Source organism: Mytilus californianus, unplaced genomic scaffold (assembly GCF_021869535.1).
Source record: "Mytilus californianus isolate M0D057914Y unplaced genomic scaffold, xbMytCali1.0.p SCAF_9, whole genome shotgun sequence".
Lineage (NCBI taxonomy): Eukaryota > Metazoa > Mollusca > Bivalvia > Mytilida > Mytilidae > Mytilus > Mytilus californianus.
The window spans coordinates 31,824,664-31,843,070 of record NW_026262745.1 but is presented as its reverse complement, the minus strand read 5'-3'; the positions used below and the strand labels follow the sequence as shown (position 1 = coordinate 31,843,070).

General features: G+C 33.3%; 1 protein-coding gene across 1 annotated transcript in view; it reads left to right on the top strand.

The window, feature by feature from the left end:
• The window catches only part of LOC127715114 (coiled-coil domain-containing protein 134-like), a 32,220-nt gene that overhangs the window by 9,413 nt on the left and 4,400 nt on the right, over nt 1-18,407 (top strand). Inside the window, exons 4-5 of the mRNA XM_052221158.1 lie at nt 6,259-6,437; nt 13,502-13,585. Coding sequence (XP_052077118.1) covers nt 6,259-6,437; nt 13,502-13,585 — 263 coding nt within the window. The remainder of the gene's footprint in view (nt 1-6,258; nt 6,438-13,501; nt 13,586-18,407) is intronic.

Genomic DNA, 18,407 nt, shown 5'->3' with positions numbered 1-18,407 from the left:
ACATCATCATTCTGTAAACAGTAGCTTCCTTTGCTCTGTTGATGTAAGATAACATATAAAACTAATTGGGAAGACTTGTTTGATATATTATCTCATTTACAATTTGTTTACAATTATTTGTACTTTGAGTTTTTGGCCTCTTTTTATCTGATCTGTACCAAATAATGGATCTCTTATCCAGCTAACAAATACCAGAAAGTTTTTTATGCAGTTTTTTAGTTTCAAGGTTATGTGTGAAACATGTTAAATTTAGCACTGATTAAGTTGGACACTTGTTAATGAGGTTTTAATGAAAAAATAATCATGCCTGGAACAAACTGCACTGTCAGAGGAAATAAGTTTAAGCAGGTATTAATATAAATTTATTTTTTTTAAACAAATGAGTAGATAGTATTAAATGATTGCATTATATTCAGCTTTAGATATAACTTTAAAACTCAATATCAAACAAACATGAAGAGTTTGCCCTGCTTGTACATTCTTTGTCAGATTTATAATGTGCTGCCCTGCTTGTACATTCTTTGTCTGATTTTTAATGTGCTAGATAACTATAAAGATATATCTTCCATTCAAACATACTCTCTGACTTTTTGAATAAATAATAATAATAAAATTCTTTATTTAACGAAGGTAACACATTTAACAATGACATGTTAATCTCTGAGGTTAATCTTCCATGAGGCTTCAAAAACTACAATCTAATTAAAATTAAATCTCTGCACTTGCTCCTCTTGTTTATATGTCGCGCGTGGGAGATCATCTCCCACGCGCGACATATAAACAACGAGGAGCAAGTGAGGAGATTTAATTTTAATTAGATTGCAAAAACTATTAATACGAATGGAAAAGACAAAAATACAAACAAAATAAAATACATAAGACAGTTATATATAGCAGCTTAAATATTGAATAAGTACATATGCATTCAATAGAAGATAAAATACATTAGAATCAGGCATCTTCATTCGACTACCATTCTTAACTCTCACTCCTAAATGTTCCTTGCTTAGCAGATTTCAGTGTAGAAAATGCATATACCACTTTAAAGGGGACTTTACCTATGCCATTAACTACCACATACAAGTATTCAAGCAAGCAACCACAAGAACATCATGATGGATTTTTTGGGGAAAGAAGACATTCAAGTATTCGGAATTCCCTTTACTGCTGGCTAGTGTTTTTATATTTTAACTTTTCAGAATTTGCAAGAGTGTTACCACCAATTCTGCGATTTACCACTGCAAAACCTCCTCTGGAAACAGATATTTACACTTAATTGATCTTTTAAGCAGTTGTTAATAGTGTATGCATTTTGTTTATATAAAATAAGAAGATGCAGTATTATTGCCAATGAGAACCAAATGTTGAGAATGTAAACAACTATAGGTCACATATTGCCTTCAACAATGAGCCAAACACATACCTGACATGACAAAATGTGAAGCATTCAAAAGACGAATGCCAGATTTATGCTAAAACAATCAACTAAAACGAATTTGGCACACAGCAACCACAACAACCACTAAACTATATGCTCCTGATAGGTTTTTTAGTCTGATTTCACTTATAAATGCTTCAGGGTTGGCAGAGAAGCAGTAAATACAAAGTCTTTGATTGTCCTCGCCAGGATGGAACCCACCACCTTCCACACTTTAGTTAGCAGGTCACCCAAAGACCACCAAGCTGTTTTTTATGCTTTGAATTAAAAAATTAAAAAAAACCAATGCATTATATCATGTAACTTCTTGCATTTATTGTTATGCACTAAAGTATGTTATTTTTGAAAAGTAAAATTTATCATTTATAATGTACTGGTATTTTAAGTAGGAAATGAATTTATCTTTTTAAATCATATAATCTGATAGCCATAGAAATAATATATTATTAGGGTTAATAACTTTCCTGTAAACTTTTCTTATTTACTGCATTTTTAGCATTCATCAAATAATTGAAAGTTCCATTGAAAAGATTTAGGCACTGATGTTACAAGGAAATTGTTTATAATATGATTTACCTCATGTTATGTTAGACAAAGTGATAATACCAGACAAACAAGTTTGCTTTATATGATGGGCTTTATTTTAGAATATTCAATTAAACTATGAGAACTGTACATTAAAAGTGCATAAACTTTGTAAGAATCTAAATCATACTTGTTCATGCAGTGCAAGTTGAACTATGCCAGAAAATATAAAACAAAAAAAAGTTGTAGAGCAGACTGTGTAGTGCAAGCCAATTCAAATACATGTATTTTTAGAATACTGTTACACATATATGTTTCAATAGAATCTCATCCTTTTGCTGAAAGTCTTATTGCTATTCTATTTAAAGTTTAAAACAATCTTAACCATTTTAACTGTCTTTATTATTAGGAATATAATAGTTATTTTATTGATTGTCGGTAGAAAAGAACTCTGATTGAAATACATATCCTGTGTCTAAGATTTCCTTACAGAGGAGGGGTAGGAGGGGTCCTGATCCCGAAATCTCGGGCTTAAAAACATGGAACCCCGAGGTCCCGAATTTAAAAAAAATTAAATCCCGAAATTCTAAAAAAGAATTCCTGGATCCCGAAAGGATCAATCCTGAAATCCTGAGCTTAAAAACACCTGATCCCGGAGTCCTGATAAAGGACCTACCCCCCCTCTAACAAGCCTTGTAAGCAAAGCTTTCACACAGGATCTGTATTCTAATCAGATTAGCAGTAAGGAAAAAGGTTTTGGATTTAGGCTTTTAAAATTTTCCTTGGAGTCCAGTACAAATAAAGGGAATATGGAGTATATGACATTGAGACAGCAACCCAATTACACAATGAAACTAGAAATACATGTACATCAAATTTCAAGAATAGACAACGTCACAAGCTAGATTCTTGCTATATACATTTGGTAAACTCTTGATTTTCCTTAGTCTAAGTAGTCGAACTACTGTATCACTAGCCTGTCAACACTGAGGTTGTGAGTTAGAATCCCCCATGTGGCAGGTGCACACGACTCCAATCTTAATTAACTAGGATGTCAAATTTCCTTCCGAAGGTCTGTGGTTCTCTCCGGCACTCTGGTCAAATTTCCTACCAAAGGTCTGTGGTTCTCTCTGGGCACTTTGGCTTACTCCATCAATAAAAACTGACTGTTACAAAATAGCACAATAGTGTTGAAAGTAGCGTTAAACACTGATCAATCAATCAATTCCTTGGTCTAGACAAGTTGTAATTAATATACCACTGAGAGTACCCTACATCTGCAATCAAAAGTAACTTCCAAAACTCTAAGAGATAGGTTGAAATGCTAACCATTGACAAGTTTCTGACTTAGGACAGGCAGACTTACATGTAACTTTGCTTAAATTATTTTTGGAGTACAATAAACAATAAAAATCTGCTCATAGAAAGAGCATGCATTTTCACTCAACTGTTTTACAGACAACCAAAATGGCAGCTACAAGTAATAAGATATTAAATGATATTATATTATACACCCACTCTAGGAGTACAGGGCTGTATTGCATAAACATTGTCCCTCTGTCTGTAAAACAATCATTTCTGTCTCACTTTTTTTCAGGTTTTTATACCCCCACCGTAGTGGAGGGGGCATTAAGTTCTACCCTTGTTCGTCTGTACGTATGTCCCAAAATTGGTTTCTGTTCTCTAACTTTAGTTTGCCTCAACCAAATGTTATGAAACTTATACACAATGCTTATTACCACAAAACACAGATCAAGTATGAATTTTGATGGCGTCACTTTTACCGTTCTAGAGTTATGCCCCTTTACAAATGGAAAAATTGCTGAATTTTTCATTTCAATTCTCTATTTTTAGTTTGCCTCAACCAAATGTTATGAAACTTATACACAATGCTTATTACCACAAAACACAGATCAAGTTTGAATTTTGGTGGCGTCACTTTAACCGTTCTAGAGTAATGCCCCTTTATAAATGGAAAAATTGCAAAATTTTTATTTTCTTCTTAATATCAAGTAATTTTTAAAATTGGAGTTATCTTCCTCTGTCCATGATAATAGTTGAATCAACAACAGTCAATGCTTTAAACAATGCAATGATTAATTTTGACTTCCACTGATAAAACACAGATCAAGTTGAATTCGGGTAGTGTCACTTTAACCATTATTGAGTTTTGCCCCTTTATAAATCGAAAGATTGCAAAATTTTTAGTTTCCATTCTGTAACTTAAGTTTGCCCCAACCAAACATTATGAAACCTATACACAATATTCATTACCACAAAACTTAGATCAAGTATAAATTTTTTGTTTCCGTTTTCTAACTTTAGTTTGCCTCAACCAAATGTTATTAAACTTATACACAATGCTTATTACTACATAATACAGATTAAGTACTAAGTTTGGTGGCGACACTTTTACCATTCTTGAGTTATGTCCCTTTATAAACATAAAAATTGCTGAATTTTCTGTTTCCGTTCTCTAACTTTAGTTCAAATTTGGATAGCGTCACTTTTACCGTTCTTCAGTTATGTCCCTTTATAACTATATGATATGCAAGCGGGGGCATCATCTTTGTCCACATGTGGACACTATCCACATTTATAAGGTACATTTACTACTAAACATAAATGACTTCATATTTGGTCCGCAGGTTACAGACGGGCCTGTAAAAATTATCTCTACAAGCCAAAAGAATCTAACTAAAATTTTCGTGAAATTCAGCTTCGGGCCAGTAGATTTAAAAGTTAATCATGAAGACTGAGCTTATTTAGTAGTGGTGAGTTGTGATGTGTGAACACTTCACATATTTTTATTGGTAGAATATATGAGGCTGACCCAGGTAGACTGGAAACAGCTGCTTTTCTGAATTGTACTTAACAAAGGTGTTCACTGCATATGAAGTTTGTTTCAACAACACCAGTTTTTAGCTCACCTGGCCCAAAGGGCCAAGTGAGTTTTCTCATCACTTGGCATCCGTCGTCCGTCGTCCGTAAACTTTTACAAAAATCTTCTCCTCTGAAACTACTAGGCCAAATTTAACCAAACTTGGCCAATATCATCATTAGGGTATCTAGTTTAAAAAATGTGTCCGGTGACCTGGCCAACTAACCAAGATGGCGGCCATGGCTAAAAATAGAACATAGGGATAAAATGTAGATTTTGGCTTATATCTCTGAAACCAAAGCATTGAGAGCAAATCTGACAAAGGGTAAAAATGTTTATTAGCTGAAATTTTCAGATGAATCGGACAACCCGTTGTTAGGTTGCTGCCCCTGAATTAGTAATTTTAAGGAAATTTTGCCTTATTTGGTTATTATCTTGAATATTATTATAGATAGAGATAAACTGAAAACAGCAATAATGTTCAGCAAAGTAAGTTCTACAAATAAGTCACATGACCAAAATGGTCAGTTGACCCCTTAAGGAGTTATTGCTCTTTTATAGTCAATTTTTAACAATTTTTCGTAAATTTTTGTTATCTTTTACAAAAATCTTCTCCTCTGAAACTACTAAGATGAATTTAACTAAAGTTGTAAACAATCATCATTAGGGTATGTAGTTTAAAAATTGTGTTTGATGACCCCGCCCTCAAACCAAGATGGCCGACATGGCTAATAATAGTACATAGGGTAAAATGCAGTTTTTGGCTCATATATCTAAACCCAAAGCATTTCTAGCAAATCTTTCAAAAACAAAATTGTTCATTAGGTCAAGATCTATCTGCCCTTAAATTTTCAGACCATTCAGGCAACTCGTTGTTGGGTTGCTGCCCCTGAATTGGTAATTTTTAGAAATTTTTTCAGCTTTTGGTCATTATCTTGAATATTTTTATAGATAGAGATAAACTGTAAAGAGCAATAATGTACAGCAAAGTAAGACCTACAAATAAGTCACATGACCAAAATGGTCAATTGACCCCTTAAGGAGTTATTGCCCTTTATAATAAATTTTTAACAATTTTCATAAATTTTGTAAATTTTTACAAAATAATTTCCACTGAAACTACAGGGCCAAGTTCATTATAGATAGAGATAATTGTAAGCATCAAGAATGTTCAGTAAAGTAAGATCTACAAACACATCACCATCACCAAAACACAATTTTGTCATGAATCCACCTGTGTCCTTTGTTTAATATGCACATAGACCAAGGTGAGCGACACAGGCTCTTTAGAGCCTCTAGTTTTTAAATTTTACAGGAACATTAGTAAATACTGCGAATAAATACCAGTGCAAGCAGTGCATCTCCTTGGAGTTTCTAGTTATGTAGATTGTATAATTATGTTTTGTATTTTCAGCATTTTCCAAGGTTGTTGAGAACACTGCAATGTTTGGTGACCTAGTTCTAAGACTTCCTGATGTAGTCCATGGTCTGTTTGATAAGAATACAGAATGGAATGTCTTAATGGGATGGTGTGTTTGGTTTTCTGCAGAATCAAAAGTGTTTGATGGTGGAAGTGAAAAACTACTCAATTTAGTAAGAAACACATTCTTCGTGTTTAAGGTAGCTGTGGTGTCTGAATGTTTGAGGATAGATTTTTCTTAAATTTCTGTAAAAAACTTCTGGGTCAATGTTCTTTCAAATTTCAGTATAAAAACTGGGGGTCACTGACATGTTTTTTCGTTAAAATACATTGAAATTAATGAAATCAGTTATTTTATATGGTTTATATAGGGGAAACTTAATTTTTCCACATTGAGAAAACTTTAAAGGTATTATTGGTTAAAGTTCAATGAGAAAATTGCTTTTTATAGATACTTCTGAAGTATCAAATAAGAATGGGGGTCATGGGCCTTATTTTCTTGAAAAATCCAGAAACACAAATTGTCCTATCAAATTCAATATGTTTATCTGCCCTTAATTTTTCATATATTCAATGATACTTGGTAAATTTTGTTTAAACCAAAATAGTATTTTTGCAACATGCCCAGAAGAGATGCTCAGAAAAAGACACCCGATCTACCTTAAACCAAAGAATTTAAAGCAGATTTAAGCACACAACTCATTCCAAGGATTGATGTACGTGATGGGTAGATTCAGGAAAGTTTCAAAAATAAGGAGTATCATTTTATTAAGGAGTTTCAAGCTTCACTTTCATGAAAAAAAATCTTAATTATAAAATAATATGAATAAAAATAGAGGTGGTAACCATGTGAATCCCTCCCCCTTTTACAGTAAAGCACTTCTGAGTTATAAGAACTTTTGATTAAAATCGTATCTGAAAATTTCTTCTTTGTAATGCAGAAACATAAATAAAATACCGTAAGTGTGTATTATATCCAGTTCATAAAAAAAAAAAATCTATCTAAGCTTTAAGAATGAGAATTTTAACCTTGAATAATACTTTTATTATTATCAATACACATGATAACCAATGTTTGATGTTGGTAACATCTGAAATCATCAATGCATTGAGAGAGCCAAGATTATAGCATATAAAATAAAATGCTTCGCTGGGCGCAGCTTGATACGACCGCAGAGGTCGAACCCTGAAGAGTTGGGGCAAGTATGGACACAACATTCAAGCTTGATACAGCTCTGAATTTGGATTGTGATTAAATATTTGACACAGCATAGGTTTCTGACACAGAAAGAATGTGGTCTAAGAACTTCAATTTTTTTAATTTACCTATTATGGTCCAATGTCCAAAATCAAAATACATGGTTAGATTCAGCATATCAAAGAACCCCATATATTCAATTTTTGTTGAAATCAAACAAAGTTTAATTTTGGACCCCAACTTGGACAAACTTGAAAACTGGTCCCATAATCAAAAATCTAAACACATGTTTAGATTCAGCATATCAAAGTACCCGAAGAATTCAATTTTTGTTAAAATCAAACTAAGTTTAATTTTGGACCCTTTGGACCTTAATGTAGACAAATTTAAAAAACGGGACCCAAAATTAAAAATCTAAAAACACGGTTAGATTTGGCATATCAAAGAACCCCAATTATTCAATTTTTGATGAAATCAAACAAAGTTTAATTTTGGACCCTTTTGACCTCAATATGAACCAATTTGATAGCGGGCCCACAAATAAAAAATCTAAATACATGGTAAGATTCAGCATATCAAAGAACCCCATATATTCAATTTTTGTTGAAATCAAACAAAGTTTAATTTTGGACTCCAATTTGGACCAACTTGAAAACTGGGCCAAAAATCTAAAATCTAAATACATGTTTAGATTCAGCATATCAAAGAACCCCATATATTCAATTTTTGTTGAAATCAAACAAAGTTTAATTTTGGACCCCAACTTGGACCAACTTGAAAACTGGTCCCATAATTAAAAATCTAAACACATGTTTAGATTCAGCATATCAAAGAACCCCAAAAATTCAATTTTTGTTAAAATCAAACTAAGTTAAATTTGGACCCTTTGGACCTTAATGTAGACAAATTTAAAAAACAGGACCCAAAATTAAAAATCTAAATACACAGTTAGATTTGGCATATCAAAGAACCCCAATAATTCAATTTTTTATGAAATCAAACAAAGTTTAATTTTGGACCCTTTTGACCTCAATATGAACCAATTTGATAGCAGGCCCACAAATAAAAAATCTAAATACATGGTAAGATTCAGCATATCAAAGAACCCCATATATTCAATTTTTGTTGAAATCAAACAAAGTTTAATTTTGGACCCCAATTTGGACCAACTTGAAAACTGGGCCAAAAATCTAAAATCTAAATACATGTTTAGATTTTGCATATCAAATAACCCCATATATTCAATTTTTGTTGAAATCAAACAAAGTTTAATTTTGGACCCCAACTTGGACCAACTTGAAAACTGGGCCCATAATCAAAAATCTAAACACATGTTTAGATTCAGCATATCAAAGAACCCCAAGAATTCAATTTTTGTTAAAATCAAATTAAGTTTAATTTTGGACCCTTTGGACCTTAATGTAGACCAATTTAAAAAACGGGACCCCAAATTAAAAATCTAAATACACGGTTAGATTCGGCATATCAAAGAACCCCAATAATTCAATTTTTGATGAAATCAAACAAAGTTAAATTTTGGACCCTTTGGACCTCAATGTGGACCAATTTAAAAACGGGGCCCAAAATCCAAAAACTTAATACACGGTTAGATTCAGCATATTAAAGAACCCCAAGAATTCAAGAATAAAACCCCATTGAAATTGATCAAGAAATAAGCAATTTATACGAAGTATCTTCTTTTGCACAACACTGTGCAATTGAATATTTCTTGCTATTGCGCAATACTGTACAATTGACAATTTCTTGCTATTGCGCAATATTGTGCTATTGGATATTTCTTGCTATTGCGCAATACTGTGCAATTGAAGATTTCTTGCTATTGCGCAATACTGTGCAATTGAAGATTTCTTGCTATTGTGCAATACTGTGCAATTGAAAATTTCTTGCTATTGCACAATACTTATTATATAATAATTTACACATCCTGTTTGGTGTGTATCTCCTACCATATCATTATTATTTGCTTTTAAATATAAATCAGAAATAATCAACTTAAAATGGAAAATTTTAAAAGAAAAAAAAAAGGAAAAAAAGAAAAAAAAAAAAAAAAAAAATCTCCCCCCCCAAATTTTTTGAACCCCCTTATGATTCATCACCCCCAAACTCAATCCCAGCCTTCCCTTTGTGGTATGGTACCTTGCAGTACAATTTCAGAGAGATCCATACACTTGAACACAAGTTATTGTCTGGAAACTAGAAAAATGCTTATTTTTGGCCCCTTTTTGGCCCCCAATTCCTAAACGTTTCGGGCAATTACCCCCAAACTCAATTCCAGCTTTCCCTTTGTGATATGGAACCTTGTAGTACAATTTCAGAAATATCCAAACACTTACACACAAGTTATTGTCATGAAACTAGAAAAATGCTTGTTTTTTGCCCCTTTTTTGGCCCCTAATTCCTAAAATTTTGAGGCAATTACCCCCAAAATCAATTACAGCCTTCCCTTTGTGATATGGAACCTTGTGGTACAATGTCAGAGAGATCTATACACTTACACACAAGTTATTGTCTGAAAATTACAAAAATGCTTATTTTTGGCCCCTTTTTGGCCCCTAATTCCTTAACTGTTGGTACCATAACCCCCAAAATCAATCCCAACCTTCCTTTCGTGGTATTGAACCTTATGGTGAAATTTCATGGAGATCCATTCACTTAAACTAAAGTTAGAGTGCGAAAACCAATGTGTCTTCGGACGACGCCAGACGACGCCGGACGACGACGACGACGACGACGACGACAACGACGACGACGACGACGACGACGCCAACGTCATACCAATATACGACCAAAAAATTTTTAATTTTTGCAGTCGTATAAAAATAACTGTTTATTTATTTACCATCTGGTTAAGTAGTAAATAATCTCTAAATTATGACCTATTTACACCCATTTTACAAACTCGTAATTGTAAATTTTTGCATATGTTACATGTTTTCTATGATCCAATAAATTTCAATTGCATCGTTGTATCATAATATTAAGTGCATTTCATGTCTATTTTAATGTTGTGTAACTATAAATAAAATGTTTAGCATGACATGTTGCAACGTTAAAGTGTGGTTATGATGTTAAGCTTTTCAAACGAAATTGGAAACCAGTCTTTTCAACATTCTTTACACTAAAGTTTATGTTTTTATAATTTAGAATTCTCCATTCAGGTGGTTTCATTAATTTTGCTGACAGCAAACTTTTAACACATGTTCATAGAAATTTTAGTTTTTATTCATGAGATTTTTTTATATGATGTTTTTTTTTTATGAGTAGGTCATAGAAAAAAACATAATGCAAAATTGACAGTGGAAAAAATGAGTTGAGATCATATATATTTCACTGTCTCCCTATTGGAACCTCAAGTGTGTTAGATTTTCACACCTTTGATAGTTTTTATATGACTGCAAAAAAATTTTTGTGGTCGTATATTGGTATGACGTTAGCGTCGTTGTCGTCGTCGTCGTCGTCCTGCGTCGTCCGAAGACACATTGCTTTTCGCACTCTAACTTTAGTTTAAGTGAATGGATCTCTATGAAATTTTACCACAAGGTTCAATACCACAAAAGGAAGGTTGGGATTGATTTTGGGGGTTATGGTACCAACAGTAAAGGAATTAGGGGCTAAAAAGGGGCAAAAAATAAGCATTTTTGTAACTTCCAGACATAACTTATGTGTTAGTGTATGGATCTCTCTGACATTGTACCACAAGGTTCCATATCACAAAAGGAATGCTGGGATTGATTTTGGGGGTAATTGCCTCAAAATTTTAGGAATTAGGGGCCAAAAAAGGGGCAAAAAACAAGCATTTTTCTAGTTTCATGACAATAACTTGTGTGTAAGTGTATTGATCTTTCTGAAATTGTACTACAAGGTTCCATATCACAAAGGGAAAGCTGGGTTTGAGTTTGGGGTAATTGCCCTAAATGTTTAGGAATTTGGGGCCAAAAAGGGGCCAAAAAACACATTTTTCTAGTTTCCAGACAATAACTTGTGTTCAAGTGTATGGATCTCTCTGAAATTGTACTGCAAGGTACCATACCACAAAGGGAAGGCTGGGATTGAGTTTGGGGGTGATGAATCATAAGGGGGTTCAAAAAATTGGGGGGGGGGGGGGGGGGGGGAGTGGTTTCCTTTTTTTTTTCTTTTAAAATTTTCCATTTTAAGTTGGTTATTTCTGATTTATATTTAAAAGCAAATAATAATGATATGGTAGGAGATACACACCAAACAGGATGTGTAAATTATTATATAATAAGTATTGTGCAATAGCAAGAAATTTTCAATTGCACAGTATTGCACAATTGCAAGAAATCTTCAATTGCACAGTATTGCGCAATAGCAAGAAATCTTCAATTGCACAGTATTGCGCAATAGCAAGAAATATCCAATAGCACAATATTGCGCAATAGCAAGAAATTGTCAATTGTACAGTATTGCGCAATAGCAAGAAATATTTAATTGCACAGTATTGTGCAAAAGAAAATACTTCATATAAATTGCTTATTTCTTGACCAATTTCAATGGGGTTTTATTCTTGAATTCTTGGGGTTCTTTAATATGCTGAATCTAACCGTGTAGTTAGTTTTTGGATTTTGGGCCCCGTTTTTAAATTGGTCCACATTGAGGTCCAAAGGGTCCAAAATTAAACTTTGTTTGATTTCATCAAAAATTGAATTATTGGGGTTCTTTGATATGCTGAATCTAAACATGTATTTAGATTTTTGATTATAAGCCCAGTTTTCAAGTTGGTCCAAATTGGGGTCCAAAATTAAACTTTGTTTGATTTCAACAAAAATTGAATATATGGGGTTCTTTGATATGCTGAATCTAACCATGTATTTAGATTTTTGATTTTTGGGCCCCGTTATCATTTTTGTCCACATTGAGGTCAAAAGGGTCCAAAATTAAACTTTGTTTGATTTCATCAAAAATTGAATTCTTGGGGTTCTTTGATATGCTGAATCTAACCATGTATTTAGATTTTGGATATTGGAACATAATAGGTGAATGTCCAATTTAAATTTTTTAAGTTCTTAGACCACATTCATTCTGTGTCAGAAACCTATGCTGTGTCAAATATTTAATCACAATCCAAATGCAAAGCTGTATCAAGCTTGAATGTTGTGTCCATACTTGCCCCAACTGTTCAGGGTTCGACCTCTGCGGTCGTATCAAGCTGCGCCTTGCGGAGCATTTTATCCCTTATGTATTTATATTGCCAAGTTACTTTTGATATCACGTAATTCATGCTTAAAGATTAATTACTACATTTATAACCCATTACAGGTCATACCAATTGAATGATTGATTGATTGATATTAACACCACTTTTAGCACTATTCGCTATTTTTTGGCTGTCAATTTTTATTGGTGAAGGAAGCTGGAGTGCTTGGAGAGAACTGACAATCCTGGTCAATTAAGATTGGAGTCGAATGCACCTGCCATGGTCATACAAATTAAAAAACTATCAAATTTGTATCCTATGTTATATGCCTCAATGTAAGAAATAAATCTTGCATTCTGAAAACTAATACCAGTTACTATTGTAACCAGAAGGCATGGTTATCATCTTAAATGGCCAATGTTATTAGAAAATCTTGCACTCTGAAAACTAATACTGTTAACTATTGTACCCAGGAGGTATGGATACCAAACATCTGGCACTCTTAATATCTGTTTAACTACTGTTTCTATCAGATAAGGATGTATTTTCCCAATCAGTGTTACTGTGGAGAACACTTAATATTCAGAACTTCCAAATTAACATTATACAAACTATAAAAAAGTATAAACTTTTATCACTTTGTTAATGATCATGACTCAACAAGAGCAAACAACCAGTAAAATACTTTGGACAATTGATAGCTTGACATTTTGCATAGACAGCTGTCTATTGTTGAAGACTGTATGTTGCACACTAGCTTTCTTTTGGTTATTTTCGTCTCTGGAATGCTGTTTCATTAAAGATAGACGTTAGTAGTTGGTAGATTTCTAAGACTTATCCTTAGATATTATTTGTACTTTCAGATGTCTCAAGAGATAAATCTGATACCAAAAGAAGATGATTATATAAATCCTTTCACTGAAGAAAATCAAAAGTTAAAGGAACAGGTATGACAAAATTAAGAAATAATTCATGGAAGCCATAGATTTGTTGGACATTTACACATGGCCTGGGCCGTGATATTCGAATTTTATCCTGAGCGTTAGCGAGGGATAAAATTAACGAATATCACGGCCCAGGCCATGTGTAAATGTCCAACAAATGCTCAGGATAAAATTGGAATATCACGGCCCAGGCCATGTGTAAATGTCCAACAAATCTATGGCTTCCATGAATTATTTCGATTCTAATAGGACAAATACGGTAATTTAAAAACTGAAGCGAACGTAAGATTGCCGTGTGTATGGCTGTTCTATTTTACCCCCTGTAAGATAAAAGCTACAAATTTCATATAAATCTAAGTCTTACATGAATTATTTCTCAAATAAGCAGTAGAAAAAATGTGTTCAATTCTCATAATTCTTAACCCAAACATTTAAATGGGAGGTACATAGTAACAGCCACCAATATGCACATCTCTGAGTCTGCGCTAAGTATAGATATATCGAGAATTTTATCACGGTGTTGTTTACAAAGCGAAAGAAGCACGTCATATTAGAATAGATAATATTCTTGTTAAATAGAAGAAGTCCTGCAGGTTTCTGGACAGTAATATATGAAGAGAAATGAGTTAGAGGATAACATTTATATATAAAAATAAGAAGATGTGGTATGATTGCCAATGAGACAGCTCTCCACAGGAGACCAAATGACCCAGAAATCAACAACTAAAGGTCACCGTGCGGCCTTCAACAATGAGCAAAGCCCATACCGCATAGTCAGCTATAAATGGCCCCGAAATGACAAATGTAAAACAATTCAAACAAGATAACTAACAGCCTAATTTATGTTAAAAGTAATGAACGAAAAACAAATATGTTACACAGCAACAAACAACAACCACTGAATTACAGGCTCCTGACTTGGGACAGGCACATACAGAACGTGGCAGGGTTAAACTAGTTTGAAGGCGCCAACCCTCTCCCTAACCTGGGACATTGGTGTAACAGTACAACATAAGAACAAACTATAAAAATCAGTTGAAAAAGGCTTAACTCATCAGATGGTTACAAATAGAAATACATATAACAATAAAATGCTCCGCTGGGCACAGCTTAATACAACCGCAGAGGTCGAACCCTGAACAGTTGGGGCAAGTATGGACACAACATTCAAGCTTGATACAGCTCTGAATTTGGATTGTGATTAAATATTTGACATAACATAGGTTTCTGACACAGAATGAATGTGGTCTAAGAACTTGAAAATTTTTAATTTACCTTTTATGGTCCAATATCCAAAATCTAAATACATACACGGTTAGATTCAGCATATCAAAGAACCCCAAGAATTCAATTTTTGTTAAAATTAAACTAAGTTTAATTTTGGACCCTTTGGACCTTAATATAGACCAATTTGAAAACGGGACCAAAAATTAAGAATCTAAATACACGGTTAGATTCAGCATATCAAAGAACCCCAATATTTCAATTTTTGATGAAATCAAACCATATCATTATTATTTGCTTTTATATACATGTATAAATCAAAAATAACTAACTTAAATTATAATGGTAATTTTAAACAAAAAAAAAGGAAAAAAAAATCCCTCCCCCTATTTTTTTAATCTCTTTATGATTCATCTACCCCAAACTCAATCCCAGCCTTCCCTTTGTGGTATGGTACCTTGCAGTACAATTTCAGAGAGATCCATACACTTGAACACAAATTACTGTCTGGAAAATGTAAAAATGCTTGTTTTTTTACCCTTTTTTGGCCCCAAATTCCTAAACATTTAGGGCAATTACCCCCAAACTCAAACTCAGCTTTCTCTATGTGATATGGAACCTTGTAGTACAATTTCATAAAGATACACACACTTACACACAAGTTACTGTCCTGAAATTAGAAAAATGCTTGTTTTTTGCCCCTTTTTGGCCCAAAATTCCTAAAATTTTGAGGCAATTACCCCCAAAATCAATCCCAGCCTTCCCTTTGTGGTATGGTACCTTGCAGTACAATTTCAGAGAGATCCATACACTTGAACACAAGTTATTGTCTGGAAACTTAAAAAATGCTTGTTTTTTGCCCCTTTTTGGCCCCTAATTTCTAAAATTTTGAGGCAGTTACACCCAAAATCCACAATAGCCTTCCCTTTGTGGTGTGGTACCTTGCAGTACAATTTCAGAGAGATCCATACACTTGAACATAAGTTATTGTCTGGAAACTAGAAAAATGCTTGTTTTTTGCCCCTTTTTGGCCCCTAATTCCTAAAATTTTGAGGCAATTACCCCCAAAATCTATCCCAGCATTCCCTTTGTGATATGGTACCTTGCATTACAATTTCAGAGAGATCCATACACTTGAACACAAGTTAATGTCTGGAAACTGTAAAAATGCTTATTTTTGGCCCCTTATTCATAAACGTTTTGGGCAATTACCCCCAAACTCAATTCCAGCTTTCCCTTTGAGATATGAAACCTTGTAGTACAATTTCAGAAAGATCAATACACTTACATACAAGCTATTGTCATGAAACTAGAACAATGCTTGTTTTTTGCCCCTAATTCCTAAAATTTTGAGGCAATTACCCCCAAAAATCAATCCCAGCATTCCCTATGTGATATGGAACGTTGTGGTACAATGTCAGAGAGATCCATACACTAACACACAAGTTATTGTCTGGAAGTTACAAAAATGCTTATTTTTGGCCCCTTTTTGGTCCCTAATTCCATAACTGTTGGTACCATAACCCCCGAAATCAATCCCAACCTTCCTTTTGTGGTATTGAACCTTATGGTAAAATTTCATAGAGATCCATTCATTTAAACTAAAGTTATTGTGCGAAAACCAATGTGTCTTCGAACTACAAAGAGGACGACGACGCCAACGTCATACAAATATACAGTGGATGTGGCAGGATACTTATACATCCCTACAACAAAAAGACACTAAGTACAGATCTGAGGTATTCGCAGCTACTGATAGCTTGTTCAAAGCCAATAACAACTAATAAAAAAAAATCATGCATCTAAGATTAAAATATCAATCAGTATACATCCAACATCCAATGGATTTAGTGTAAAGACGTCATTAACAGTCAGAGAAAAACACGACCTTGTACAATGACAGGTATCGACAGATTGTAGTGCCATGAATGCGTATATGTATATAAAAATAATATTTATTTTGATTTTAATTTACTGATAACAAAATCAATATTAATACCAATAAAACAATATTCAAAGATCTTATTACAGTGTTGAATTGGTAACCTTTTAGAATAAGTTTATTTAAAGGATCGATAAGTTTACCCTGATCATTTCTAAATTTCCGGGTTCGGTAAACAACATATCCGTAAAAATTAGGATGTGCTATCGTTTGAAATAAGTTTTCTACAGGTTACATGTACAACCAAACTTCAAAACCAAATCTTTATATCTATGGAAGAATTTAGTAAAGGTTTTAAGTAATTTGTGGTAACGAAATCACTGACTTAATAATTTACCAGTAATACATAGATAACGTTCATTGAAATCCAAAACATCACAACAGACACGGCCATAGCGAAAGAGATGTGATATATAAACACCGTAAGATGATGCCAAAGGAACATCACCGTCCAAAAAAGGAAAACTAACAATAGGGAACGAAAATTCATCCCTTTTGTCGTAAATTTAAGTGTAGAGTTTCCCGTGTAAAACTGTAATATCTAATTCAAGGAAAGGACAGTTATTACCATTTATATTAGATTCATTTAAAGTAAGTTCCTTTGGGGAAATTTCGGCAGTATATTTAGAAAATTCTTGATTATTTAACTAAAAATATCATAAAGATAACGGTAAGTGTTGTTGAATTTATCAATTAAATGCAATTTAGAAGGGTCTTTACTGAATTTGGTCATAAACTGTGATACATAATAGTACAAGAACAAGTCTGCTATTAAAGGGGCGCACTTGGTGCCCATAGGAATACCTACAACCTGTCAATAAACTTTATTGCTGAAACGTACATAAATATTATCAAGGAGAAAACTAACAGCTTCAATCATCTCATCACACCTCCAGTAAATATTTTAGAATATTTACCTTTCTCATTAGAGAAGAAGGCTTTAAATGAGTTGCATAAAAAATATTTGCATTCAGATTTACCAAACGAACATTTAATTAAATAGGAAAAATATATGTATGTTTACCAATCATAGGTAGCTCAAGCCTCTCTGGAGAGAGGAAGATCCTTTATAGATCAAGCAAATAAAAACAGTAAAAATACCTGAATTCTCATGTGTCAATTGGTGTTTTTTTAAAACACCTTAGTTTGTTATATAACCCATTACCTTGGGAATCAATGATTCAAATTTGTTTTGAGAGCAAATTTTAATGTATACAAAAAGAAAATGAAGACAAATGTATATTGCCATAATAATGTTGATTCTATCCATCTAAATGATCTTTGGCTCCTTATTGGCCAGTGTTATCAAAGCCTGCATTTCCTGGATAAATATTGTTTTACTTATAACCATCTTAATATGAGAGTAGTTGAGGTTTGACACTCATAAAAAAGGTAAGCCAATATGACTCCTGATAAAGGTTTTGTGATAATTATACCCCAGCTTCAAAGGAGACGTAGACTAGTTCAATTATTACCTCAGTCCATCAGTCTGTTTGTCCATAAAACATTTGTGTCACCTTATTCTCAGCAACTACAAGTCACAGCTTTTTGATAATTAGATTACCATCTGATTATTCCATACTATGTAAAATGTTTTAAGTTCTTAAGATGTTCTACTTCCTGGTTGCTGAAAACTTAGATCTTTAGAATTTCACGTAC